The 26212-nt window shown below is 40.1% G+C and overlaps 2 protein-coding genes across 14 annotated transcripts in view; both read left to right on the top strand.

The window, feature by feature from the left end:
* The window catches only part of FAM214A (family with sequence similarity 214 member A), a 49399-nt gene extending 39641 nt beyond the window's left edge, over positions 1–9758 (top strand). For all 13 annotated transcript variants that reach the window (XM_040601779.1, XM_040601777.1, XM_040601773.1 and 10 more), the window contains 3 exons: positions 1048–1116; positions 1981–2180; positions 7533–9758. In XM_040601779.1, coding sequence (XP_040457713.1) covers positions 1048–1116; positions 1981–2180; positions 7533–7686 — 423 coding nt within the window. In that variant the 3' untranslated portion in view covers positions 7687–9758. The remainder of the gene's footprint in view (positions 1–1047; positions 1117–1980; positions 2181–7532) is intronic.
* A 3207-nt stretch (positions 9759–12965) lies between these two features.
* ARPP19 (cAMP regulated phosphoprotein 19) lies at positions 12966–25335 on the top strand. Its single transcript, XM_040600647.1, has 3 exons — positions 12966–13215; positions 18146–18268; positions 21819–25335. Exons 1-3 carry the CDS (start codon positions 13171–13173, stop codon positions 21987–21989), a joined length of 339 nt encoding a protein of 112 aa, XP_040456581.1. The 5' UTR covers positions 12966–13170; the 3' UTR covers positions 21990–25335.
* Positions 25336–26212: the final 877 nt, after the last annotated feature.

The raw sequence follows: 26212 nt of genomic DNA, 5'->3' as shown, positions 1-26212 counted from the left end.
GATATAGCTTTGCAAGTTGATTAGTAGAGTTTGAACTTGTATACGTCTCTTCTGAACCACTGCAAAGAAGTATCTGTTGTTTTGCTTTCAATCTTTCTAGATTATTTCATGTGATTTTCCAGGAGCTTGAAGGGATTCTGATGTTCCTCAAATGGTTAAAGTAGCATTGCTTGTTTTCCTAGCTGGGTTTCATTGTTTCAGGCTTTTCCACATGGTCTAAGCATGCTTTTATGGCTGAGTCTCCCAGGATTAATAGACGTTTGTATAGTGCCTTCATCATCAGAAACATTGTTTCTGTTTGTATAGCTAGTTTCTCTGCTCTGGGAGCTTTTTTTTGGTGTTTGTTTGGTTTTGGGTTTTTGAATTTTTTTTGTGTGTGTGTTTTTCTTTTTTTTTTTTTTTTTTTTTTTTTTTTTTTTTTTTTTTTAAGCCCAGTGCAATGGGGTACAACAGTTGTGCGCTGCAGGTGAATTGAACATGTGCTCTAGGGCAGTACCATCAGGGTGGGTGGCCTCAGCTGTGTTACATACAGCACTGCGTGGGATGCTCCCATCTGTAGATTACAGCTGGTACAAAAGCAGATGTCATCGTCGCAAAAGTTTGGATTAGAAGGGAAGATTAAGTGCATCTGCTGCCTTTGAAAAGCATAAATTGTTCTGTGAGATTTGGAGTATTATTGGTGCAATTGTAGGTGATGTACAAATGGAAAGGAGGAGACAAATCTTCCATTTTAACTTACGAGCCGTTTTGAAAAGAAAGCTGTGTTTTGCCGTAGCTCCCAAACTGCTAGTTTAAAGATACAGAAACTTGGCTCTTGTTTAAAGAGAAGAACATACCCCTTATTGCCCAGCTTTTAATGATCTGACAAAGTATTTGTAAGGCCCCTGCTGTTGATTTTTAACTGCATCTTAAATGTGTTGCCTTCTGGGTTTAGTTTTTATATATACATTACTGATTGTTTTTCAAATAAATAGAATTATAGGAATAGAACATTTGCATTTGTATGTAACTCTCCCTGTGAATTAAATGTGTGCCTTCTTTTCCTAGGGTGTAATTACTTTAGAGTCCCTTGGTAAAAGGGGTTATCGGGTACCGCCTTCAGGAACAATACAAGTGGTACGTACTCAGCAGATAAGGGTGACTTGAAACCACTGATACCAAGAAAGTCATGCAGAGGCGATGAGGTTATTGGAGATGAGCATGAAGCTATCAGTGGAAATGTGCATCTCCGTAGGTAGTAAAGTTATTCAAAGTTAAATCTTGTGTAATTTGTGGGACAAAAGAGACTCCCAACCTTTTGAACCCATCTGTGCTGTGAAGAGACTTAAAATCAGTTACTGAAGATTCAGAATAGTTGAGGGCATCATGGCTTTGAAGAAGTAATGGGGAAGTAATTAGGCTACAGTGTTAATTCTGGAATCCTTCTAAAGGGATTAAGATTGAATACTCAGTTGTATCTAAATCTCGTAAGATTTTGACCTCATCTGTTCTTTGTAATAAAATCAGAAAGTAAATCACAGCTTAGAACTAACAGTCTTCCCCTTTCTTTTAAAAGAAACCCAACCCGGGATAACATATTGGTAGTTTCAGGTTTAAAAGTGGAGTCCACCACTGTGCTTCCTATGAGCATATTGTGTCTAGAAAACAGTGTAGACAAAAAGCTGACTGGAAAAATAAACAAAAAAGGGGATGCAGATTAGCAAAGTAACAGTGGTTATATACTATAGTGTTTCATTAAGATTAGGCTGTGTTTAGTATTATATTTAAATATGGGAATTTCTAGTAGCTGAAATGTTGAAAACCAGAAAAACTGCACAATCTTTTTACATAAATGTTTCTGTGTGGCACTGGAACAAAGTGGAGGACAGTGACTGTTTTGGCAGGTGGGGTTTGTTTTTTTATTTGTTTGGTGTTTTGTGTTTTTTTTTTTTAAATTTTTCATCTCTAAAGAGTATTGTATTGAACTGTTTGTCTTTTCAGACCTTATTTAACCCTAACAAAACTGTGGTGAAGATGTTTGTGGTGATCTATGACTTGCGAGAAATGCCAGCTAATCATCAAACATTCCTACGGCAAAGAACTTTTTCTGTTCCTGTGAGACGAGAAATCAAGAGAACTGTCAATAAAGAAAATAGTCAACAGACTGAAGAAAGGCTACTACGCTACCTCATACATCTGAGGTAAGCTCCTTGGATTCAAAAAAGAACCCAACGCAACAAAACAGATAAAAACAATCCAAACCGAACCAACCAAAACCACAGAAGTCAAGCACATGCCAAAATTTATCTCAAGATTTCTTTCCCAGCCAGCCTTTCTGTATACAGACTTTTTATTAAAAAAAGAATGCTTTTAACTTGGTCTTTAAGATAGACAGTAGAGGAAGAAGAGCTAATAAATAATTTGGATTCTGCTTGGGAGGAACCAAGTTAAAATATTAAAGCTTTTTCTTGGCATTGAAGTATTTTGTGTAGCCTTGTAAAGCTTAATTCTTTTCTTAGCAAGAGAGATTTAGTTCTGGCTGGATCAACGTACTTCTTGAGGTTACAGGAAATAGCGAGTGTGGATGTTGCATGGGCGAAAGCCAAAACTAAGGATCACTGTAGAGAAGGTGTCCAGTGTCCTACACACATGCCTCTTCACCAGAATAGCTTGCGACATGAAAAGCATTCCTCCTAAAAATACAGTGTTTAGTGGTAAAAATGTAAATGCCTGTTTCATGATGCAATACCGCTGATAATGCCTTTCACTTCATAAAATATTCACACAATCTTCCTTAAATGATTTACGAAGCACTGCCTGAAACCAGATACTGTGCTGCTGCTCTGGGGATGTTCTGGAGACAGCAGTTTGAAGCAAAGGAGGAATGATATATGTACTCTGTCCTCCTGCAGTTTGCAGACCTTTGCCTGCATTGTTGTAGTAAACAAACCCACATACGTGCCGACCCAGTGCTTTCATTGCAGCAAACCCAAACTGGCAAACCCAACGGTGGCTGACATTCTGAAGCGAGCAAGCAGAAAAAAATCAAATCTCTTACACTTTTTAACTTGTTGTAGAATTACTTCTGGTACATATTATTTTCCCTGTTTAGCAGCATTGATTTCTACCCAGCAGACTTTTGAAACACAACTTTGTCTAAAGCAGTGATTCCAGCTTTACTGTTAAATGAAAGTTGACAGTCATAAAAAATGTGTGATGGTTTACTGGAGTGTGAAAATATCATCACAATGAGGCTGTTAAACTCTGTTTTCATTGCAAATTTTAGCCTGGATTGAAATTCATCCGTTCAGACCACACTAACTTGCCATGTCTAACTTAACCACTTCCTAAATTTTTTCTTGCGGGGTACATTCTGCAAGAGTGTGTAGCCCAAATAAAAGGTTCTGTACATTTGTAATGTTCATCTACCTGAAAGAGGAACTGGGGACAGGCATCAGCTGCAGAGGTGGGCAAAAATCTGGCCAACTGGGTCTGGTGTACAGGCATGACGAGCAGTAGACTTGTGTCCTCTTTCAGTTTCTGCTTTAATGTAGTTTGCAAACTTTTTGTAGACAGACCCCATAATTACTTCTATTTGAAGGCAAACTTGCTTTCTTCTCTGTTGTCTTTCATAGCTAGAAGCCTTCTTTTATGAGCTTCCAGTTTCTGACACCTGCTGAGAGGCAGGAATGTAGCAGTTCTGATGCTTTGAAATACCTGTACAATTTCGTTTAGCTCAGCTTTCAAACCTCTGGTAGGGATCAACTCATGGATTTATAATGTGTAATTAGAAATTTGGAAAGAGAATACCTGCAGAGTGTGTCAGAAGGTTTTTTCTTCAAGGTGAACCCAAACAGTGGGTCCTTTTCTCATAATGGAAGAATGGCAAAACTCCTTGAAATATTACCATAGCTTATGTTGATCTGTCTTGTGGTTCGTTATACAGAGTACTTCAGATTTTACAAAAGACTCAATTGTCGGTTTAGTAGTAGCCTTCTTTACTAAAGATGGATTTTAATTAGGAGAGCTTAGAAAGTTTTAGTAGTATATTAATTCATATGTGAGTTGGTTTCAAATCTTCATTGTTAAAAGCAGCAATGCTTCCTCAAACCCGTTTTACTGAAAACTTATAAATAAACTGAAAATATTTAAATTGGGAAGATTATTTTTTTTGTTACTCTAGTTGGCTTAGAACAACTGTTCACTTTTAGTTGCAATAGTTGTTGAAAACAAGCATCTTAAGCCTACACGTTGAAATTTTGCTCCAAAAAAACAAATGAAATCACCACCAGTAAGCTGCATTGTGGTCGCATCTGCTTACAAGGCCTTAATCACAGTTGTCAGCACTCACATTATGAAAGCTTCTTTTCAAGTGGTAATTCGGCAAAAATGCTTGCATAGGTCTGGAACTCGACATTGGCAGCCAGATTTTCTACACTACTCTTTAAAAGTGTCAGATCTACTGTGTGCAGTTTTGTATGTTTGAGATGCTGATCGATAATGCCCATCGAAACCACATTGGTACCCACAGGTACAGTATCGCGATGTCAAATGTAGCTGTGGTGGGCAGCAAAAGTTACTCACATATAGGAAAATCAAGAGTTGCACCTGCAGTTTATCCCCCAAGCATCTTCCAGAAATGACTTAACTTTTTTGTTGCATGTGAAGCAATGGGTTTTGTGTTGTGATTAAATCTTCATGAGCATAAGAGCTGTGAGTCCAGCTCTGCTCATGCCTCGTTTATTCCCAGAGTTCAGAAGGTGACGACCCTCCGTTGGTTTCTAGGTCACATTCTGGCACCCCTACCTGTAAAAGGCAATTAACCAGTTAACCTGCCCACAGCTCAGCATTTTTCAAGTTTTTAATGCTTGGTCAACAGCTTTAGTTACTGACATAATGCCTCTTTTAATTGCAGGGAGCGTAATTGTTGCTTAACAGCAAAACGGGTTGTTACTGAAGGCTAGGTGGAGAGTAAACGAGTAAACTTGAAACTGGTTGTTAAAAGTAGTGATTCCTCAAGGTATTGAGAAACTTTTTAAAAAATGTGGCATATGATACACTTATTGGTGGAACCTGGAGACGCCTGCTATTACTGATTTACTAGTTATTTCTTGATCTTTCTGATCTCTCAGCATTTTTCCTGATCTAGAAATTTGTATCCTTGCCCTACTGATTTTACTTGCAGATTTTATAGATTGTGTTGTATAGTCTTTTCCACGTGCAAAACATACCTTGCTACATATGTTTTTGTGATCATCCTGCTGTATCCTGTTCCTGTGGCTTACTCTCTTTGTCAGTTTTTATGGCCTATAAAATCTGTACGTTTTGTGCTTGTATTTGTAATTTTTTCAGTAATGTTTGTCACTTTCTTTACCAGGCTTTCTAGCTCATCTGATATTTGTTTGTTTAAGCCTTCCTGTATTTGTCTATTGTTACTGTTCCTAGGACACCATCTGTTAGAGACCTCTGTGGTTTTCTTGATTCCTTTACACAAAACTACTGGAGCTGCCACAGATCTGGAGCTGGTCCCATGCTGGCCACTCCACATCACCCTGCCAGGGTGTATGTAATGGTTGTCTCTTGATTGTTCCAATGTATTTGCATGTGTGAAAAGCAACATTTCTAAATCCCAGTTAGTAAAAATAAACAGTTCTCAAAGGAAAAAATTGGGTCATGGAAGCAGAGGTAAGAAGAGTCTCCTCAGCTCTGTTGCTGTCTCCCGCTTGCCCTCCTTCAACCAGTGTGAAATGTCATGCTCAGAAATGTCACGTTAGAGGGAAGAGTTATTTACTGGGCAAAGGGAGTCTTGCAGGATTCTCACTACAAGAAAACAGTGAGCTTGAGAAGTTTAAAAACAGACCTTGTTAATTATTTTCTGATAGATCTGTGTGTAAAATGGGAATTGAGCTCTACTTTGATGGTGCTTTGATACCTAGATCTGTCTGTTCTATATGAATTAATATAAATCATACTTTTGCTGCAGAAGATCCTTCCATGAAATTTTTCTTTTTAAAATGTCTTATGAGCTACATGCCGAATTAACTGTTTGTGGTGTTCAGGTCGTTCCTCGCCTCTTTCATTCTTCTTTCTTGTGCTATCCTCCAGTCATAAGATAGAATCTTTTCCCCTTTGCCTACCAGGGAAAGGGCTTTTGCACTGACAGCACTGAGCAAATAAATACTGACGGATGGGAGCTCTGTAGGAGCCAGTATAGGAGCGTTTTGCTGGACCCCACCACATTTAATGCCCTTGACAGCTGTATCTAGGAGCAGAATTTTCCTTTGTCTGGCAGTGAGGATGACTACAGGCTATTCTGCCTCGCTCATCTGAACGAAGCAGTGGCACAGAATCCATTTCTACAACCTGCCTGCCCTAGATGATGAAACCTTGATGGATCTTCTGTAGTTGTCTTTCTCCTACCTCTCAGAATTGCTGTCTGATTATGGCTAGGTTTATTCTAGAGATACTGCTTTTGCTTCAGTGGGGTCAGTGAGTAAATGCTCATTAAAAATCTGTGCAAATTGTAATGCATGTGATAATACAGCGTGCCCTGCTGTCTCAGCATTTGCAATGGTATCATTTTGTAATTACAACAGCAATAGCTTTTCTGTTTCTGTTAGAGTAGGAATAGCTTTTGTCCCTTACCGTGGCTCAGTGATAGTGACATTAAGTTCAGTTGCCGTAAGAAATGCTCCTTAGACTCTCCTGTCTTTCCTGGTTGAGGGAAGGAAATTAAAGGAGTTCTGCCAGATGAAGACTATAGAATACAGTTATCTCAAATGCAGATCTTGTCTCTCTATATATAGTTGTTAAATGTCAGGCAAAGTGGAACTGGCACATTCCTGGCAGGTTTGGAGGACCTGAATTAGGCTGTTTAGCCGCAGCATAAAAGATAAATCGGCCTGGGAATTGGCTGCTGTTTGCTTTGGCGACTGAGCCAGTGAACTACAGTCGCTTTGAAATGGCCCTATATTCTGTGCAAAAAACTTTTTTTGATCTCCTTGCAGAGATCCCTATACCTACTGCTTTTCAAGTTGGACTTAAAATTTGGTGTGTGGTATAAAGCAGTAGCGAACTTCTTACTGATACATTCATGAAGGGAGCAATGCAATCTGTATGACAGCTAGCACCGAAATACGTATTTGATATGTATATATGCCTTCGTTGATATTTGAACCTTCCCTTTTGCCTGTGCTTAGGCCACCCTTGGGTGGGCATTTTTGGGAGTGCTCACTGAAGAGCACTTTTTGCCGTTCTAGATTGCCAAGAACTTGAATCTTCAATGTACAGAACTGCAGTGTGAACTTCAAATATTCCAAGCCACTTCCAAAGCTGTGCACGACATTGGTGATTAGGAACAAAACCATTACATTCCAAAGGAAACAAAGTAGATTGGAAAGGCTAGGTTGTTCGTTCTTCCATTTTAACTGAATAATTTTGTATGTTCAAATGTTTTTGGCCTTAATCTCTGTAAGAAAAGGTACACATTTTATTCAATAATAATTGAAGAGTAATCTTTAGTTTAGATAATACAGATATTCATATCTTTTCAGGTTCCAGAGTTCTAAATCTGGAAAGATCTACCTCCACAGAGATGTAAGGCTCCTATTCTCTCGGAAATCCATGGAAGTTGATAGCGGCGCTGCATATGAACTCAAATCTTACACTGAATCTCCAACAAATCCTCAGTTTTCACCAAGATGCTAGCAAACAATGGCAAACTAAAGAATTCATTTTACTGTTGATTACTCCTTGTAAGCAAAGACTGGTAGAGATGACAGTATAAAGTTAAGTCTGTAAAGGAATGAAAATAGCGCTCGAGAGAGAGAAGGTTCTTATGTAATCCTGGACCAGTTTTTAAAAGGTTTCTGGAATGAGCTTTGTGTATTCCAAGTAGACTGGAAACATACTTAAATGTAATCTTTTTGTACTGTTTAAAACCACTTCATTGGATGTGTTGCAATAGCAAATTCCCAAGTTAGTTTAGTGTTTACACTTTTTATTTTATTTTTCAGTTATTTAATATTTAATGTTTCATTTAATACTCAAGTGATGTTTGTCTTTAGTGTTCTAATGTAGCATAAATCCTATGTAAAATCATACTATGTATTTTTGGCATTAATATTGAAATCTGAAATATATAAAGATGTCTTTAATCTGTGTGATGTTTTAACTGATACTCATTTAAGTTATTGAAAATGGGGTCAACGGGTGAATTTCCATAACATTTCATACTATGCAAGCATTTAGCTTTCTTTTTTTTTCTCTTCAGTGGTACCCTTTACCGTTTTTTCTCACAGATTTAGTAACACTTGTGACAGTAATGCAGATTATTTATTTACTTATTCATGCATTGAGATCATTGGTTCGATACATATTTTGCTGCCTCAGTTTCTTTCTTTCCTTAAGGGCCACTTTTGATTTTGCTTTCTGTTACTATTTTTTCCTCACATAAAATTCACGCACCCCCATTTTAATTTCTCAGATTGTGTTAAAGGATGTACTGTGCAAGCAAATTAGTATTTATATCTTAAATATATGCAAATTCTATGAAACTTGTACTTTTTGTTTTGTTTTTTAGATAAGGAGGATCTTCATGTAATCTTAAATATTTTTAATAGGTCAATTCCATTTAGGCCACTAGGTGGCCATTGGAAGTTTTGCTAGAAAATGCTACATGGGCATATAAATATTTTCCAATACGTATGTGTATTCCTCAAGCAAAACAGTCAGCTAAACAGTTTATGCTAAGTGTTAAACTGTGTATCTGAGAGAAATAAAGTTAGAAGCATTTGATTATATTTGAGGTATATATTTAATAATGAAAATGAAGCATTACAGTATCTGCCAAAGATTTCGGAGTTTCTCAATTGTTTTACCTTGTCTTATATGTTTTTTTTCTTTACATCCCTGTAGGTTTTCAGAGTGTCAGTAATATGAAAGGTGACCTTCATATTTGGGGGTATAACATGCTTATCTGATGAAGGCTGTTCAGAAAGAATGAACGTGCATCTTGTATATTCAGCACTGCCCTTAGATGAGAAGTCAGTGTATCATGAAATCTCTAGGAGGTCTGCCAGGGAAAGTAAGGGAGACCAGACTTTCCAGATGATACGTATCAGCTATCTTGTATATTCAAATAACTGTTGCTACAAAAGGGCAAAGCTCAGATATTACTGAGTCTGTTCCCCGCTTCAGCAGTATTTTCCACTCTGTTACACTAGGTTTTCAAAGGTTATAGCTAGCATTTATTTTATAGAGACTTGGGAAAAACTGTACAGGAAGAGATTGTTTGCATTTTCTAGTCATTTGTGTGCCCTGTAAAACCAAGAAAAGGTTTCTTTTTTGTAACAGAAGTCAAATGCAACTGCAGTTTTACTGTGTACAGAACTAGGATCTAGGCTAGTGTAATGAGACTGTGTCCTAGTTTCTTTGTGGCTACTATTGAGTCCTAAGCAAACAGCATGTATCCTCAAAGTACTTATTTGTGTCATGGTGCACATTTGCTTGTGTACTCGGTGAAAAAAAGGATGAGAAAAGGACACACTTCTAGTGAACAGTCACAATTCATCTGTAGTAGATTAACCTTTTATTCTGCACTGATAATATGCAATGTTTGTAAGTTTGTATCTTGGTAACTTTAAATGACTTCCTCAAGCCATTCTTTTCTCCCTTCAGAGTAATATATTAATTTGTTTTGAACAGCAAAGAAGTGTGGATTTTGAATATGTGGTCGTTACACATCATGTCTAGGAAATAAATCTGTATTGACTTAAATAGTTGAACTGCACTTAGTCCCTGTATGGATTCACAATGAAAGTGACCTTAGCTTATCCATGCACAACTTTGATTTAACTGTCTTTGTCCATTGACAGCTTGATCTGAGATAAAACTTTCCATTAGGGATACACCTGGAGAAATGCTGAATGTTCATAAAGTATGAACTGATTTCTACATGACCTTCTACAAGGAGGTTAAGAAATGAGACTAATTTTTGAGAGGTCGTTTGGTTCTTCTCTTTACTACTCAATAGGCTCAACCATACAGAATTATTTTTGAGAAATGTTTGAGTGGTTTATGAGGGCCTCCAGTGATGGACGCTCAAAGTATTATCTGTCACAGTGTTAAACTATACTTATAATGAGAAAGCTATTTATAATGCCCAATTAAATTTTGCTGCAGCTGAAGTCAAGTACTACCTGGCCTCTTCACTATATGCAAAAAACCCCAATTTAGTTCTTGTTATTCCCCTTCTCAGTCTTGTTTTCTATATCTAAGACAACCCCAGGCTGTTCGGTCAGCCTTGCCTCATAGACTTTTTATTTTCTGCACCGCTAATCATTCTGTCTCTTTGCTTTCTTCTTTTGGTCTGAATCTGTCTTCAATTGCCTCAAGCTGGACACAGCGTCCCAAGCAGGGCCCCCCTCTGCCAGTTAGACTGGTTGATAACTGATGGATGAAAGTCCTCTTCATACATCCCATTATAATACTTGGGGTTTCAGTATCGGGAGATGTTGACTTGCATTTGTCTTGTTACCCACTATAATAGAGGTGCCCTACCTGCTTGTTCCCAGTATGGTAGCTTTCCTGCGTGTGTCATTATTGAACTTCATTCTCTCACTACCCAAGATTTTGTGTCTGATCTTCTGCTTGAATCTGAATTGCAATTATTTTCTAGTGCTTGTGTAGCTTCTCTTACTCAAGGCAGTCTGCTATTACTAATAAAGTTTATAGTACATTATCTGGGTCACCAGTGAAAATGGTGAGCAGGATTGGCCCTGGGAAGCACTTTGTGAAATACTACTAAACACAGCATTGCTGTTTGAACAACTGATACCCATTTCCAACAAAACTTGAATCTACCACATTAAAGTTTCATCTATTTAAGTTTCCCTGATTTGCATGGGGGGGTGTCAGAAGCCTTATTAATGCCAGAAGGTGTCTGGAACTGCAGCCACCTTCACCCACTTCTCCACTTTTTGGTTAAAGGAAACAAGATTGTGTGAAACCCTTGTTCTTAATTGTGAATTTACGTCTAGCTACTCAGTTTCCTTTGAGTGCTTATTTTAGATGATTTCTCAGGTAATTATTGATTAGACAGTTTAATTATATATCTTGTATTCTGTCCTCCCCATACTCCTATTTAAATTCAGAAAAACGGCCAAACTATCAGTCTCCTGCAAACCCATTGGTTTTCTACAGGCTCCTGTATAGATGACCACTAAATTACCTGGAGATTGCTTCAGTCAGTTCTCTAAATGCTCAAGGATAATTGAAAATACTTACCAGATGAGCAAAGAAACCCTGAATCAAGTATCCTATAAACCTATCCTTCCTTATTCCAGCTTGAGGTTATGCTCTGTTACACTAGTTATCTTGGTCATGCCAGATTGAACAAAAGAACGATTAAATCCTTTGGTCTTTACAAGGTTTGTTCAGTAATTTCCAGTAATGATTCCTTGCCCCTTTGTCTTCATGATCTGCTTTAGATGCGCATCCTTAAAAACACTGACCTAGTTTCTGTATGCTGCTTTCTTGTATTTGAGGCCATTGAAGACCTTGTGCTTTTCCTGAGGTTCTTAATTTACTTCCCATCCTTCCTTTGCATTGTATCATTTACATTTATTCCCTTAAAGAAATAATGTCATTAAGGAACTGCTGAATTGTCAAAACTGTGTTTTCCCTCACATCTATTTCCTAAGAGATTCGGAAGAAATTCCTGAAGTTTGCATTCTTGTCTGCTGTCACTGCTTTGTTGTCCTGCTTCCTTTCAAAATCTATGAAGTTCATCCTTTTTATGATCTCCTATGCATTGCTCTTTTTCACACCTTTGGACTATTTCTCTCTGATTTTGCTAGAGGCAAATGTGGCATACCCACTCTTACCATTGCTTTTTCTATCATTAGGAAGAAAGTACTTACTAGTGCTTTCTATGACTTTCCTGTGCAATCTGCCCTGCTCTATCTCCTTCTGAACAAGGGATACGCGTGTTCCTTGTGTTCCCTGCTACTACACCATGCTGGTCTCTGGACAAATCACTCAGTTGCTCAAAAAAAATGCTTACGACTGCTGGTTGTAAGCAAGGAGTAAAATTTGGCTGTGGCAAAATCATTGATTTTACAGCTTGTTTTGATTGAGAGGCTTTCCTGACCTGTCTTGGCCTGCGTTCTGGACCTTTACCACCCCAGGCTTGTCCTTGCCCCCCTTGCTGAGCCGTGCCCAAGGCGGCTCACCGCACCAGCGTGCCAGTTACACACACTGCGTGGGAGGGCTGGAGCTCAGGACCACAGGAGAGCGGTGTAAGGTGCTAGGAAAAGGCATTTTGTGCTGAATAAGTGGAAACGTACATCCATTGAACGGACTAGTAAGTAAAAGCTATGCCCTGGTGTTCTCACAATCCCTGTATTAGGGACCCCTGAAGGTTTGCTACTGGCGCGCTGTTGAAACCCCTCCTGCGTGTTCTTGAAGCCCCCAGGGAGCCCAACGGAGGTGACCATACTGCCAAGAAACACGCAGTGAAAAGTAGATGAGGGAAGCAAATACTTCCCGTAACTCGATACCAGGCCATTAAGAACTTCCAACGGACTGAGCCCTCCCGTCCTGTCAGCTGGCATCTGGGATTCCAAGCAGATCCCAAGCAAAGCCCCAAGGGTTCGGCTCCCCGTGTCACCCGTGGGAGCAGCCACACGAGCCAGCGGCCGCTACGCAGCAAAGGCCGTTCCCCCTCACCCCGGGGCCGGGCGGGCCGCGCAGGCCTTGGCGGGGCCTGGGTGCGGCCGGCGGTGCGGGCCCGGCCCGTGGTAGCCGCACCCGGGCTGCCCGCTGGGGCGCGGCCGTGCCCCGGTGCGGCGGGCGGGCCTCTGCCAGCGGCAGCCTTTGTGCTTCGAGCGCAGGCGGCCGCCCTCCGCCGGGGCCCGCCGGGCCCGGGTCTCCAGGAAGGCCCCGGAGCCGAGACCCGCCGCCCCGCAGCGGCCAGCGGCGGCCGTGACGCCAGGGGGCGGGGGCGGCGCTGGGAGCGCGGCTGCGCCGCGGGCAGGCTGAGCGCGGAGGAAGTCTGGTCCCGCCGGCGCACCGTCGTGCGAGCGGCCGCCATCTTGTGCGGGAGGTGGTGGCAGCGCTGCGCTGCGCGGAGGAGCGGCGGTCGCGCCTCCCTCGGCTGCCCTCTCCCCGCCGTCGTGCTGCCGCGGCGCCATGTCTGCCGAGAGTCCCGAGCCCGCCTCGGCCGAGGAGCAGAAGGTGGGTGGCCGGCGGCCCCGCCGAGCAGCGGGAGGAGGGCCCGCGGGGCTTCTCCCGCCTCCATCTGCGCGCTGAGACGGAGCGGGGGAGCCGCGGCCGGGCCTCTCCCTCTCTCCGCCGGGGGAGCCTGGCGGGCCGCCGCGGCCCTTAAGGCAGCGGCTCCCGGGCCTGGCCGCTCTCCATGCCGCGGCGGGGGAGGAGCCGCGGCCCTTCCGCACCGCGGCGGGCAGCGGGGAGCCGAGCCGGCGGGCTCTTCGGCAGGCCGGGGCGCGGGGCCTGCGGGGAGCGGCGGGGCGGGCGCGGGCCCTGCCGCCCGCCTGGGGCTGGAGGCGGAGGAGCGGCACCGCCGTGCGCTGTTCTCCGGCAGATGGTCGGCGTGCGCTGCCCGGGGCGGGCTAATGGCGCTCCCTCGCTCCCCAGCCGGGCCTGGGCCCCGCTCCGCCTGCCAGGGCCGAACAGGTTCGGCTCCTGGTCACAGCGGTGGAGGCCGGCGAGAATCCGGTTGGCTAAGCGTTTGTTTCGCTTTTAGGAATTTTTCAGCTTTTAATGTAAGCGATTTAGGGCGACAGATAATCTGAAAACAATGGCTGTGACCTGTGCTAGGTAAGGGTTTTAGAAAGAATAACTGGCTGGGTTATCCTGTGATGACACTGTTATGTCATCTCGGTAGCTAATAACGTTATAGTTTTAAGTGGGATTTGGCTACACAGATGACTGTGCTGTTAGCAGTTTCCCCCTGTGGAATGTGACTTTAAGAAACCGTGTGGGTTTCAGTTTTGTCATTGCTGTGTGGACTCGGTGCGATCTCCACAGTTATTTCTGCTAGGGAGAAGTTATGAAACACAAGTACCGCTTTGAAAGATGCTAAAAGAAAAGCCTTAATCTACCTCGGCTGTCAAGTTTTTGTTTAATAATTTACAATTTGTAATGTGAGTTAGGCGTACGAGTAGAGCTTAGGGGGTTAATATGGAATGATACCTTCTCAATAGGTGCAGTAATCAGAACCAGCTTCTGTGGTAGGTCTGTAATCTACCCTTAAATGTGCGTGTTCTGCAGCTCAACTTAACGTTCATATTAGGTAGATTACTGGAAGGATACTGTTCCTGTTCAAAGCCTATAAAAATAAGTCCCTGGCCTGTGCAGCACTCCTAGAATAGCTCTATAATAAGAGCATGGTAAAACATGTGGTAGCAAGTTTATTGTAATGCCTTCTAGTGTGTTCTGATTAAGTCAGGTGACTGGGGCTGCCTTTGCCAAGTTTCAGACGGTAAGTAGCCTTGAAATCCAATGCTTATACACAGTTCTGAAAAATCACCTTTTATTTGAGGGATGGGAGTGCCTTACTGATCTGCTAGTTTAGTTTTAATACGATGAGGTGTTAAAGACAAATTAATAATGTCAGTATAATAAAACTTTGATTTCTGTGAGTTTATGTTGTGTCAGGATACTGTGATACCAGTGCTGTTATGGCATTGCAATATTAACCTCCACTAAAACTCAGTGTCTGGGTAGGCAAAATTGAACATTGCCTCAGTTAATGCTTAGCTCTGAAATACTTATATAAACAACCCGTGCTGCAGTACTCACTCATCTGTGTGCCTCAAAAAGATGAAGCCCCTAAATAAACTTTGAGGCAGTGTTTTTGTGATCAGGCCTCTTTTCTAAACTCTGACATGCTGTGAGAAATTTGTGCACGTGGTAGTGAGGAAGGTGTTACACAAGGGAGTGATATGAATTGAAAATTTGCCAAAGGCCGACGTTTCCTGTTCTCAGTGTGCGAACTCGGGATAGTGGCAGGGGCAAATTCAGCAACAAAGAAACTTCACATTGGAGAACATATGCTTGGTTGAGTGACTGGTTTGGGCTTAAAAGCCTCCTGTATTTTTCAGGAAGCTGTTAGAGGTGGTGTGTTTTGTTTCTGGACTGGCTCTTGCCACATCAGTTCACTGTTGAGCTGTGCTGTTGTCATGCTTTTCCTTTTTTCTGCTTTATGTTTTGTCTAATGTCTTGCTGAAGAGGATGAGCTCTTCATACCAGAGTTTTAAAAGGCTGATGGCTGTTTTTCTAGGGATGTGGTTCAGTTGTCCAACAGATAGGGAACTTTACACTGCTAGTACCTCTGTAAAGATGAAAAGCAAACGCTATCCTTAGATGAGTTAGGTAATTACTGCCCTTCCTGGTAGATCCTTTTAATGAAGTAAGCAGACTTCATTAGCTGTGTCAAATTCCTGTAGAGAACTAAAATTATAACTTTTGTGTGGTTGTCACTAGGAAGAAGAGCGTGGTATGTCTTTATTTCCGCCCCCCTCTGAAGAATTTTTTATTCTTGGTTGTTGCTTCTGTAACTCAAGGGAGACTGTTGTAAATGTATGAATAGCCTTGTCGGCTTGGGTTAAAGCCTCTGTGGCTCAACAGCACACCTCCAAGAGTGCTCAATACCATCTAGTCCCCAGAGAAATATAAGGTTAGGACATGCACGCAGTCATCCTCCCCAGAAAACTATTCCAGGTCTCAGCAATCTGTGGTTTAAAAGCCTTCTGAGCTGAGAATGAATATCTCAAGTTGCTTTCGAATCCAATCTAAATTCTTGGCACCCCTCTGTGACAAGGAGTTCTGCAGCTTAACTGTATTTCAGATGAGGAACTGTTGTCTTAATTATTTTTTGAACCTGCCATCAGCTGGTTTTGTTTGACACTCGAGGTCTTTGTGTTGAAATTCTTTAATTCATCTTAGGTAGTTTTTTGAGTCTTAGTTGTTCTTTGGTCATCATGAGTTAGTGACCATAGCCTGTATCCTTTTCAGCTGCATTGATGCATAACACAGTATTTCGTGTTTTGATAGCCTGCTGTGTGATCATTTGTCAGCCCTGTGAATTTGCATAAATGTCTCCTTTGATGTATTGTGAATACATATTTATATAAGCTATTTATTGTTGGCCCTCTGTTCTTAAAAAGTATCTCCTTTTGGTGAGTTTTGGCAAAACATGCCCCCACAAGTTCTTTGTCTGTTGGCTCAACAGTGAGTACCCAGTGATTCAGCATTAGATGTTGAAAGTCTTTAGCTGAAAGGATTGCTTTTGAGAAAATTCAGTCAGTGCCAGCATGATGGTAAAGCACAATAGGAAGAACAGCAGTTGAGGATTTATTTTTATAACATGTGAAAACTGTGGTCTTGTCTAGTATGATATCATATAGTGAGAAATAGTATATATAGTTCTATGTTCACTAGTGTCAGGGAAACTTTGCCCTTTATATGTATTTGTATTTTGTTGTGTTGTCATCTAATAAAAAGTATTGGTTTCTGTATTCATGGAAGTTTCTCTTAAACTGTTAGGAGAATTTCTATCTTTCCTTGGTGGAACTGGTAATTCAGATTCCTGCTGTATTGTGCAAAAGCTGTCTTTGAAATGTCTTGGCCTAGACAATGTTATATTCTAAATCTGTTTTTATAACCATTGCTTCTGAGGCTTCCTACCAGAAAGATGTTGAATATTATAGAACTTTGAGTTTTGATGAGATAGAGGAAAGCACTAGGGTTAGTGTAGTGGCTCTACTTTAGCACTTTGGCAGTTCTGGCTTAAGTAGCTCCCAGCTGCTTGTGTTCCTCTGTCCTCCCTGTGAGCTGCAGGGCTAACGTACCCTTTTGTGCAGCTGCTTGGTGATCCAGACTGTGGAAACTGATCCAAATGAAACAGGGCGGGGGGGTGTGGGGTGGCGGGGTGGTCAGGGATTTGTTGTTTTTCTGTTGAATTATTTTCTGTAACTCGTTCCTGTGGAGTACATGCAGTCATTCTGACTGATGCAATGCAAGAATGATGACACGAATGGAAAAGAGTGGGAAGGGGCTGCCTAAGCAGCTCTGGGTGGATATGAAACCTTAGTCACAGGTGAACTTGAGGCCCTCTTGATTTCAATGGCAGTTCTTATTTCCTGCCTAAACGTCTTGCTGTCTTCAGGTTATGGTAACAATTCAACACTACAGCAGTCAGTGCAAATCAGTATACAGTTTCCCTGAACTAGCAATGGTTTGCATGCAAAGGAAAAAAAAAAAAAATAGGCCAGATACTGGGAAGTGGCAAAACAAGAATTTCGAATGGAAGATATTTTAGAAATGAGCTAATAGAAGAAATTGTACTTCATGCATCAAATTGCTGCATGGCCTGGAATAGATGAGCATAAAGTAGAGGTTAGTGTTGGAAGACTGGATGAATAAATTGCAGGTTTTGCCAGAATAGTATGTTCAAATGATTACTTTGAGCATCCATGTTTTACAGTATACTCACAAAATAGGCATTTTATTTTACACAACTGCACTCTCAGTCTTCATCCTCCTTTTAAGATAATTATAGACATGTATAGAGAAATACTGTATTGTTACTATTAATATGATAGCAGGCATGTTTTTGAGACTAAGCTGCTTTAACACTGTTCCACGATGAATATCAACACGTTGCAGTTAGAGCGGTCGTACAGTCTAGATTGTGGCAGTCTGCAGCAAGTGCTAGTCTGTCTGTACCACTTCGCGATCAAACAGGGACAGTTGAAGAAGTCCTGTGGCGCTTGCCCAGCTTTCAACAGTTGTTTGTTCTTAGTGGAGCCCTTGCTTTGACCAAAAAATGTTTTTTGTTTGAGGGATATATTTTTTTTATTTATTTATTACTTTGATTTTGGTATCCACTACTTTTATGTGAAACAGAAATGCACTGATTAGATGCAGACATGTCTCCAGGAAGGGTATCCAAGATGGGAGGCTGAACTCCTACAGTTGCTGTCAGTATTCAAGAGAGAATGTATGAAAATGTCTTATCAAATAATTGGTATGTTCACTTGGTAGCAGCAATTGGCCTGTTAGTGAATTATCTGCAAAAGTATTCTGCATGAGTCATTCAGTACTGTAAATGAAATATATAATGATGCTCATTGTCTTTCAGGAAATGGAGGATAAGGTGATCAGCCCAGAAAAAGTTGAAGAAGCAAAATTGAAAGCAAGATATCCTCATCTGGGCCAGAAGCCAGGAGGCTCAGACTTCTTGAGAAAGAGGCTTCAAAAAGGGGTGAGTTCTTTATGTCCATGGGGTATGGATAAGAAATTCCCAAATTCCTGTATCTGTGATTTATTTTTTTTCCGCTCCACAGGCCTTTGCCTGAGTAAGCGTACCAAGAAATTTACGCTTTTGTCTGTGAAAGTAGAAGGAAGAGAAATTTGTTTCCACAACCCAAATATGAATTGGCTGGGTAGCTGTTTACAGCATCAGTGGCTCAACTACACCTTTAAGAAAAGACTAAACTTAGAAGCTGGCTTTGTGCTGCTGTGGTAGACTTCATAAAAAAACATAGTAAATACTAAGGGTCAGAATCTCATCCCTGTTTTGTACTGATCTTGCCTTACTCATTATGTCTGCAAAACGTATGTCTGCTCTTACTATCCATGTTTTTAGCACATGAAAGCTTGGCGTCCTCTGTGTTACACTAGGCAACACCTGACATCAGTGGCTTGAGAATGGTGGCGTAATTCTGAATATATACTCATAACCAAAAATAGAAGAGTGAAGAGTTAGACTTTTAATATTGTTCCACGTTTAAGCAGTGTCTCTTTAATTTCTTAGTTACTTAAATATTTTTTTTTAGTTTAATTATGCATAAAGTGATTATGTAATGCCTTTCAGGCATGCTAGAATTCTATTCTTGGAATAATCCTAATATATCACATCAGAAGTGATGGTGCTTTCACTGCTGTCACACTGTTTTGTTTTGTTTCTTTTTTTCTTCTTTCTTTTTTTTTTTTTTTTTGCTATTGTCTAGGCCCTTTGAGTGCATGCAATGACTCCAGGTATACATCCTTCACAAACCAGCTGTTGGAGTTCAGTGCTGATCTAATTCTGTGCTATCTGGTAACATCTCCTGGGAATTGTTACTGTTGGCAGGTTTTTTTGGATAAGCTTTCTCTTGTAAGCTGGAGCGTGTGCAGCATAGTCAATGGCTGCTGGGCACGGGCAGGTGGTAGATTAGGTGAATGCTTTTATGAGTTCCGCTGTTAGGTGGTCAGAGGCAGCCTAAATGAGACTTCAGTGGGTTCAGTGTGTATGTAGACGCAGGAGGGAGAAGGTAGGTGTGTGTTGTGATAATCTGGGAAAACGGACCAGCATCCACTCCCTGAGGATTCATGGCCCTAAAGGAATGACGACTGCACTCAGTGCAAATTTGAGAAAAACTCACCACCAACAATAACAATCTGTACAATCTCTTCATCTTGATTACAGGACTGTTTAATGCAAAGATTATTGCAGCCTATGTTTTCAAATTTGAGCAGAGGTAGACCAGTGGGTATCTTTGTTGACAAAGTGTTTGGGATTTTGCTACTTTGATGAAAGATGGCATAAGGTTGTGGATTCCAATTTGTAATCTGCCTTCTTCAGTTCTCTACTCCTGATGTGGTGGTAATAACTTTCTTCCTTTTTTATTATTTTTGTGTAGTGTGCTTAGTGTCTTAAATGAAGAAGCATCTTTATTTGATACAGATGCTGGATTTACTTCAGCGTGCCTGTATTGCTCAAGTTTAAAATAGAGTGAGGATAGTGAGTGTGCTTTCAGATAGTGTTTCTGACACAGACACCTGGACATAGTCAGTTTGAAAGAGATGATCAAATACAGGCCATCTATGAGAAGCTAGAGTAAATCAGAGGAAAATACAGGAATGAGTTAAAGGAAGAAGTGGACTGATATGCTGATGCGTGAAAGGTGGTAGGTTTTCTCAGATATTTGAAATTTCATTTTTTTTCAAATTATACACATTGAAATGTATATAATCAACTGTAGCCCAGATGTTCTTCAGTTTGGCAACTAGGACACACTCTGCCCCTTAATATTTGCTCTCCAGAAACGTTCTGCATTAGGTGCGCACACCATTATTAGCACTCTTTCTCTAGAATAATAGTAGATGAGAACCATGCCACATCATGCTCCTGTAGAGGGATTCTGAGCACTTACATGAACAGAAATCTGTTAATTTCAGTATTTTCAGGCAGTAACACATCTAAAGACAGAGTAATTTTTTTATTACCTAGTTGCTGTTTGAAAGTTTCTTTTGGTTGCTTCAGTCTTAAGAGCAAAACATGAACACCTTTCTCCAAATCAGATTATGTTGTATCTCGAGATCTAGTGTGTAGGTGCAGTGCTAGAACGTTGTGGTGTGGTAAACATAGGGATTACACGGTCAAAAGGGTTGAATTGGGAAGGTTTATTCATAAAATGTGTGGTTTAAATGTACTACTGACTGCATGGGAAGAGCAGATTGGTAACTTTAAGGCTCTGGCTGGGAACATTTAAAGCCGCCTTCATGAGGCCTTGCACAAACACCCCTCCACCTCTCCATATTCCCCCTCCCCTTAGGTAAAGGCCAGTTCAGTCAGCTGTTCAAATTACTTCTAACAACTGCTGATACTGAACATTTTGCAGCTGGTTAGTATTAATGCAAAATAAAGAGTATGGTGGTAATATGCTGCCTGGAAGCACTTAAACATGGCAGGTAATGGTGGCTATTTTTCAATATATACTGAATATATATATTCATATATAAAATAGCTGAGGAATAAGCCTATATAAAGCTAACTAGGGAGTGTTCTCTTCAGAGGTGACTGTGATTCTAAGCAGCAGTTGCTAGTGTAAATCTTTGTCCTGAATCCAATTCTTTTGAACTCACATGCCAATTTATTCGGAGTCATGGGTTACAAGTACCTTGATGGTAGACCTCATGGTAAAGTGTAAACAAAACACAACTTTTCCTGCAAAATGTGTCAATGAGCAGTTGAGGACAATGCAGATCTTGGATGAAATGCCATGCCTCATCTTACCATGATGCAGACAAATCATAGAAGTCATTTGGCTTTAAAATCCATACATAACTAAATATTTTGAGAAATCTGACAACAAAAAAGACTGTTAAAGGTTGTGCTAATAAAAATATGCTGAAATATTAAGGAACACTTAGAAATTCAAACTTAATGTGCTCGCTTTTGTATTCAGAAGAAACCTGGAGTGTGGGATAAAGATTTCCTTCCCATAGTGCTTTTCAGAAGGACTGCACAATAGATTTGACTTCACTAAATAATTGGTTTGGGAACTTTAGGGATTATAGTTTTGCTGTATTAATGTATGCAGATAGGTTTTCTTGTTAGCATGCAGTTTTATGCTGCTTTGGTCTTCTGGTATGATAGAGCAGGCTCTGTTCTCCAGCTTTAGTTGATGCATTAGTTATTCTGTGTAGCAGAACTTGTTCACTGCAGCAAAATTTACAAATGCAAAGGTTTCACTTGTGAGACCAAAAGCTTTTGGGAAAACCTGGTCAAAAATAATGTTCACGTATGGTGTGAGTTTAATGGTTTATGTAGAACCGTAACTGTATATTTACCTAATGTTAAAAGAGTTTGGCTATGTGTGCTTAATAGTCTTGATACTATTTTTTTTTAATCAACGCAGAGCTACCTTGCCAAATTGGGAAGATTTTGTAACTTTTTAAAATTTAAAGAATCTATTCAACCATGTAATTCAGTGTATGCATCTGATAAGATTTCAGACTTTTAAATATGTGTGTGTTTTGTCTTTTAGCAAAAATACTTTGATTCTGGTGATTACAACATGGCTAAAGCGAAGATGAAGAATAAACAACTGCCTACTGCAGCTCCTGACAAGACAGAAGTTACTGGTGACCATATTCCTACTCCACAGGATCTTCCACAGCGGAAACCATCTCTTGTTGCTAGCAAGCTGGCTGGCTGACGAGAACAGCTGAACTGCATGATTATTCTCATTCCTGTTATTTCTCCTTAATAGTTATTTCTCACCCTCACATCCCCCTTTTTCTTTCTTACACTAAGTCATGAGACTGACAGCTTTGCAGGTAGCGATAGCATGTGCTGCTATTGTAAGGGAGTACTGTTAAGAGTAAAACGTGTAGTATTTGGACTAGTTGAGAACAATGCACTGATTAAAAAGGACAAGTTTGGTTGGAGCAATGTAATCTACTTGAAAATGTACATATTGCCCATTTCCTAGTGTAGGACTGGTTCCAGCAAGTGACATCGCAAGTTTTACAACTTCTAATGTTTCTGCTTTTGTTATTTCATCTTAATTACAGCATATTTGTATTTAATATAACCTCCAGTTGTGTTGGGTTTTTCTTCTGTGTTTGGGTTTGTTGTCTAAAATAGAGGTTTAGACCACAAGTTGCTAGATGGTACAGCATGTATAAAAACAAAGACAGGGCTCTGATTGAATTTTGTTTCTGCTTTTGAACTTGAACGGCCTTAAACCTGTTTCAGCTTTAACAATAGAGTTTTTACTTGGGCAATATTTGCCCATTCTGGTGTAACTCTTGTGAATCTAGTGCTTATTGACAACTGCCTGTTGAAGCTGGTATCCTTTTCAGTTCCGTAGCTTAGGACACACTTTTGTTGAAGATGTGAATGAAGTGTGCATGTGCATAGACTGTTGAATTCACTCTTGTGCCATTTTTGTAAATACAATAGTTTTGCACAACCTTTTGCAAACGTCTGTTAGTTTTACATTTTAAAAAGCAGATAATGTGCCAATCAAAGCACAAGTGATTCTGTATCTTTCAAAGTCTTGTCCTGAAACTAAGAGCCCAGAATCTTGCTACTGAAAGTAAAAACTGTATACCTGAAATTTGTGAAACACATTTACACTTGACTCAGCCTTATGCTTATGCAGTTGTATGTTTTGTTTTGCAACAACGTCCAGCATTCAAATACAAATCCAGAATTTGTACCTGTCATGGTGGCAGGTGCCCTTTCTGTTCAGCAGCTCTTTAAGCTTTTAAAGCTGAAATGCTCTGTCTAATGATATGGAAGATGGCTAAATGTACTGTTCTGGAGAATTTCCTGTGTGGCAGACACCTAATCTAGGCTTGCTAAGATCTGATATGCAGTTGTCTTTGGGCTATTTTAGACTTCTGGAAGCAGAAGGGTATATTTTTTTTTTCTTGGACTCCTGAAGTGGTAGTAAACTATCTCCTTTTTGCTTTGTTATACAGCAGTCCCTCACTGGCTTTGGGGAAACAAGGAACTGGAAGTGATATTTATATAATGATCTGTTGAGAAATAGGTAACTTTTCATATCAGTAAATAGGAATGAACTTCATCTTTATGATGCAGGTTGTTAAGTACTAGATAGCCAAACTACATAGCTGATTTTAGACAGGTAACTTGACGCATTTAAAAGAGTGTGTTCATTGAAATCAGAATATTAAAAGTGTGGTATGATCCATAAAGTAATTGACTTTGATACAGGCAATACAGCCTTGATGTTCTTTGGGAGTATAAGAAACTCTTCAAAAAGGTCAGTTTATTGAATACCTTTGTGTTTAAAGGAAGAGTTCTCAAACAGCCTATTAAAAACAAAGCACCAATGTGGATATTATAAGAGAAAACAGTCTTGTCAGATGCATGGTTTTAGAAGGATGTGGTTTGTGTTGACATGTTTAGAAAGGTCTTACAGGATAAAGGACTGCTAGTCAAAAGAACTTTGGCCTGTGTTTTGTGCAGTGGCCTCTTCTGAGGGCAAACATGAGGAAATGATCGAGAGAAAATGAATAGTCTTAATTTGGCCCTGTTTTGATAGGAAGATGAGCAAAGTAGATTAGTGTCTATGTAATGTCTTTGGTTCGGAGAAGTTATTCCGGAGAATTTAAAAATTACTAACCTGATGCTTTTCAAGTCTGTATAGTCTTTTTCTGGTAATTAAATGGGCTCTGTTAAGCCTGTCCTTATTGCTTATCCTCCACTAGTATTATAAAGAGTTTGATATTTGTGGAACAGGTTGAAGACACAGACCTACTTCTCTAAGAATTTGGGCTGGGAGAGTAGCAAGGAAACTGGATATATTGAAGCAAACTGCTTTTTATAGATGTTTGTCCTAATGTGAAAATCCCTCTTTATTTTTGTATGTATAAATGAAATTGAAACTTAATGATAGGACTGGGTCTGAAACAAATTTTGAACGGTTTAAGGTGACTTGCTGTGTATTGCCTGGTGCCACTATTCTGTAGCTCACATAAGGTGAGCTTTTGCAATGTTTGGGAAGATACTAAAAAAAAAAAAGCCATTTAAATTAAAACATTCCACTCACTTAGCTACAACTCAGCTTGTCCTGCTGGTTGGACAATACAAGCTCTTCTGATGTTCACGCAGTGACTTGCAGTTCTAAGATTGCTACAAATTCAGCTATGAATATATTATCCATGTGTATACTTGAAGTACTGTAATGCTAACTAGGTCAGTGACTGATTATGAGCCTTCACATCTGACAGACCTCAGCAGCAGGCACAGCTATTTTGATTCTATACACTGTATAAAACTTAAGTCCAATAATCACTTAACAGTAAATCAGACATGACTGCAAATCGATGCTTACTTTCAGCTTACTCCAGCAAGATAACTCAGCTATCCAAACTTATGTACATAATGTATTATATGAGTTTTACCATTTGATAATTGCCTTTTTCAAAGAAAACCTGTCCACACTGTAGACTGGCAGTCCCTTTCATATCTTGCATTTAAAGATAGACAGTGTTTAGTTATTAGAATAGTACTCATGTAGGCTTATAATAGCAGTTAGCACCAACTTTTTATTTGAGATAAAGTGGATTAATTACAACTTCAGATATGTCCCCAAATCTGTAACACCAAAGGCTTCCCTCTCATTGTTCTTGATGTAGTAGGACAGTGTTTGTGTAAAGGCCACAGGAGTACATTTTGTTGGACATATTTACACCCAGTCAAGATGTTAAGGTGATAAAAATGTCAATTGTTCTTTACAAACTTACACATTGTATAGTATACAGAATAAATTGATCTACTTAGTTTTTATTGCAACGTGGAGGTTTGTCTTGTCTTTACTGTGGTTTCCTGAAAGATACTGCATACTTCGGTATTCTCTATGGAAAATTTCTAAAACCTAAATCTTGCTACTCTGTATCATTAAGAAAATGACTAGGCTTTGGTTTTAGTATGTTAGACTACAGAATTACTTTAATGTAATCGCATTTATATATATTTCAGTGCTTATTTTTCTAATAAGGCAATTAAAGCTTATTGTTTGAAAACTCCGTAACAGATGATTGTTTTGGTCCCTTGCAGAGTGAAGGGAATATCTGGGAATTAGCTTGCCATATAGAAGTTGGCATTGTTATAGACTGTTGGCCTGATTTCCAAGAAATCAAGATGCTGGAAAAAGTCCAGTTAATTTCATAATCAGCCTGTGATGTAGGGCTGATCTTTGTGCAACTTCATGATCCGTGTGGTGTATTTACACAGTTAGCTCAGTCATCAAGGTCATAGTAACGCCCTCTATCTAGGCTCTGCATCTCTAACAAAATGCAGAGAAAACTGTCCAATGTAAGTAGCATCATTCAGAAACCGTGCTGAAGCAGTGCAGGGGCTGCGTTAACACTGGCATTAGTAACCTAAAGTCACTTACCTGAATTTCTGTATGGGGAGTGGCATCAGTTTTCAGGTGAAGTCAAACCATTTGCATATGAGCTTATTGCCCAAATCTGTTTGTAATTAGACCTGAGACAGTTACGGTTCCACAGATGTGTGCTTGGAGAAGCCTTGCATTTAGTGGCTGTGCTTGCAGGATATGACCACATTATTCAGGAGAGAGGCAAGATTGCAGTAACTTGTTTATTTGATGGCTGGGGGGCTTGCTGGGAGCTTTGGAAGAACAGACTGTGTCCATGGTTTATGTATTGGGTTTTGGTTTTTTTTTTAAACTTGGAGTTGGGCTGAATGTGTGATTTGATTATTTATTCCTGCTTTAGTACAAGCGAGACACCCTCTTTCACATTCACATCTTTGGGTTTTTCATTCCAGTTTCTGGCATCTGTAGATCCAAGAGTAACTTGAAATCTGAAAAGTTCCATGGATATTCAAAGCATTTATTCCCATTAAATATTTATCTTGAAAATGCTTCTGGAGTATTCG

This window comes from Falco naumanni, chromosome 7, assembly GCF_017639655.2.
Source record: "Falco naumanni isolate bFalNau1 chromosome 7, bFalNau1.pat, whole genome shotgun sequence".
Classification (NCBI taxonomy): domain Eukaryota; kingdom Metazoa; phylum Chordata; class Aves; order Falconiformes; family Falconidae; genus Falco; species Falco naumanni.
Note: the sequence above shows the minus strand (reverse complement) of the source record. Positions and strands in the feature narration are given on the sequence as shown.

Coding starts and splice junctions, on each gene's coding strand:
- ARPP19 (XM_040600647.1), top strand. CDS start 13,171: ATGTCTGCCGAGAGTCCCGAGCCCGCCTCGGCCGAGGAGCAGAAG. Junction 13,216..18,145: donor CCTCGGCCGAGGAGCAGAAG/GTGGGTGGCCGG, acceptor ATTGTCTTTCAG/GAAATGGAGGATAAGGTGAT. Junction 18,269..21,818: donor GAAAGAGGCTTCAAAAAGGG/GTGAGTTCTTTA, acceptor TTTGTCTTTTAG/CAAAAATACTTTGATTCTGG.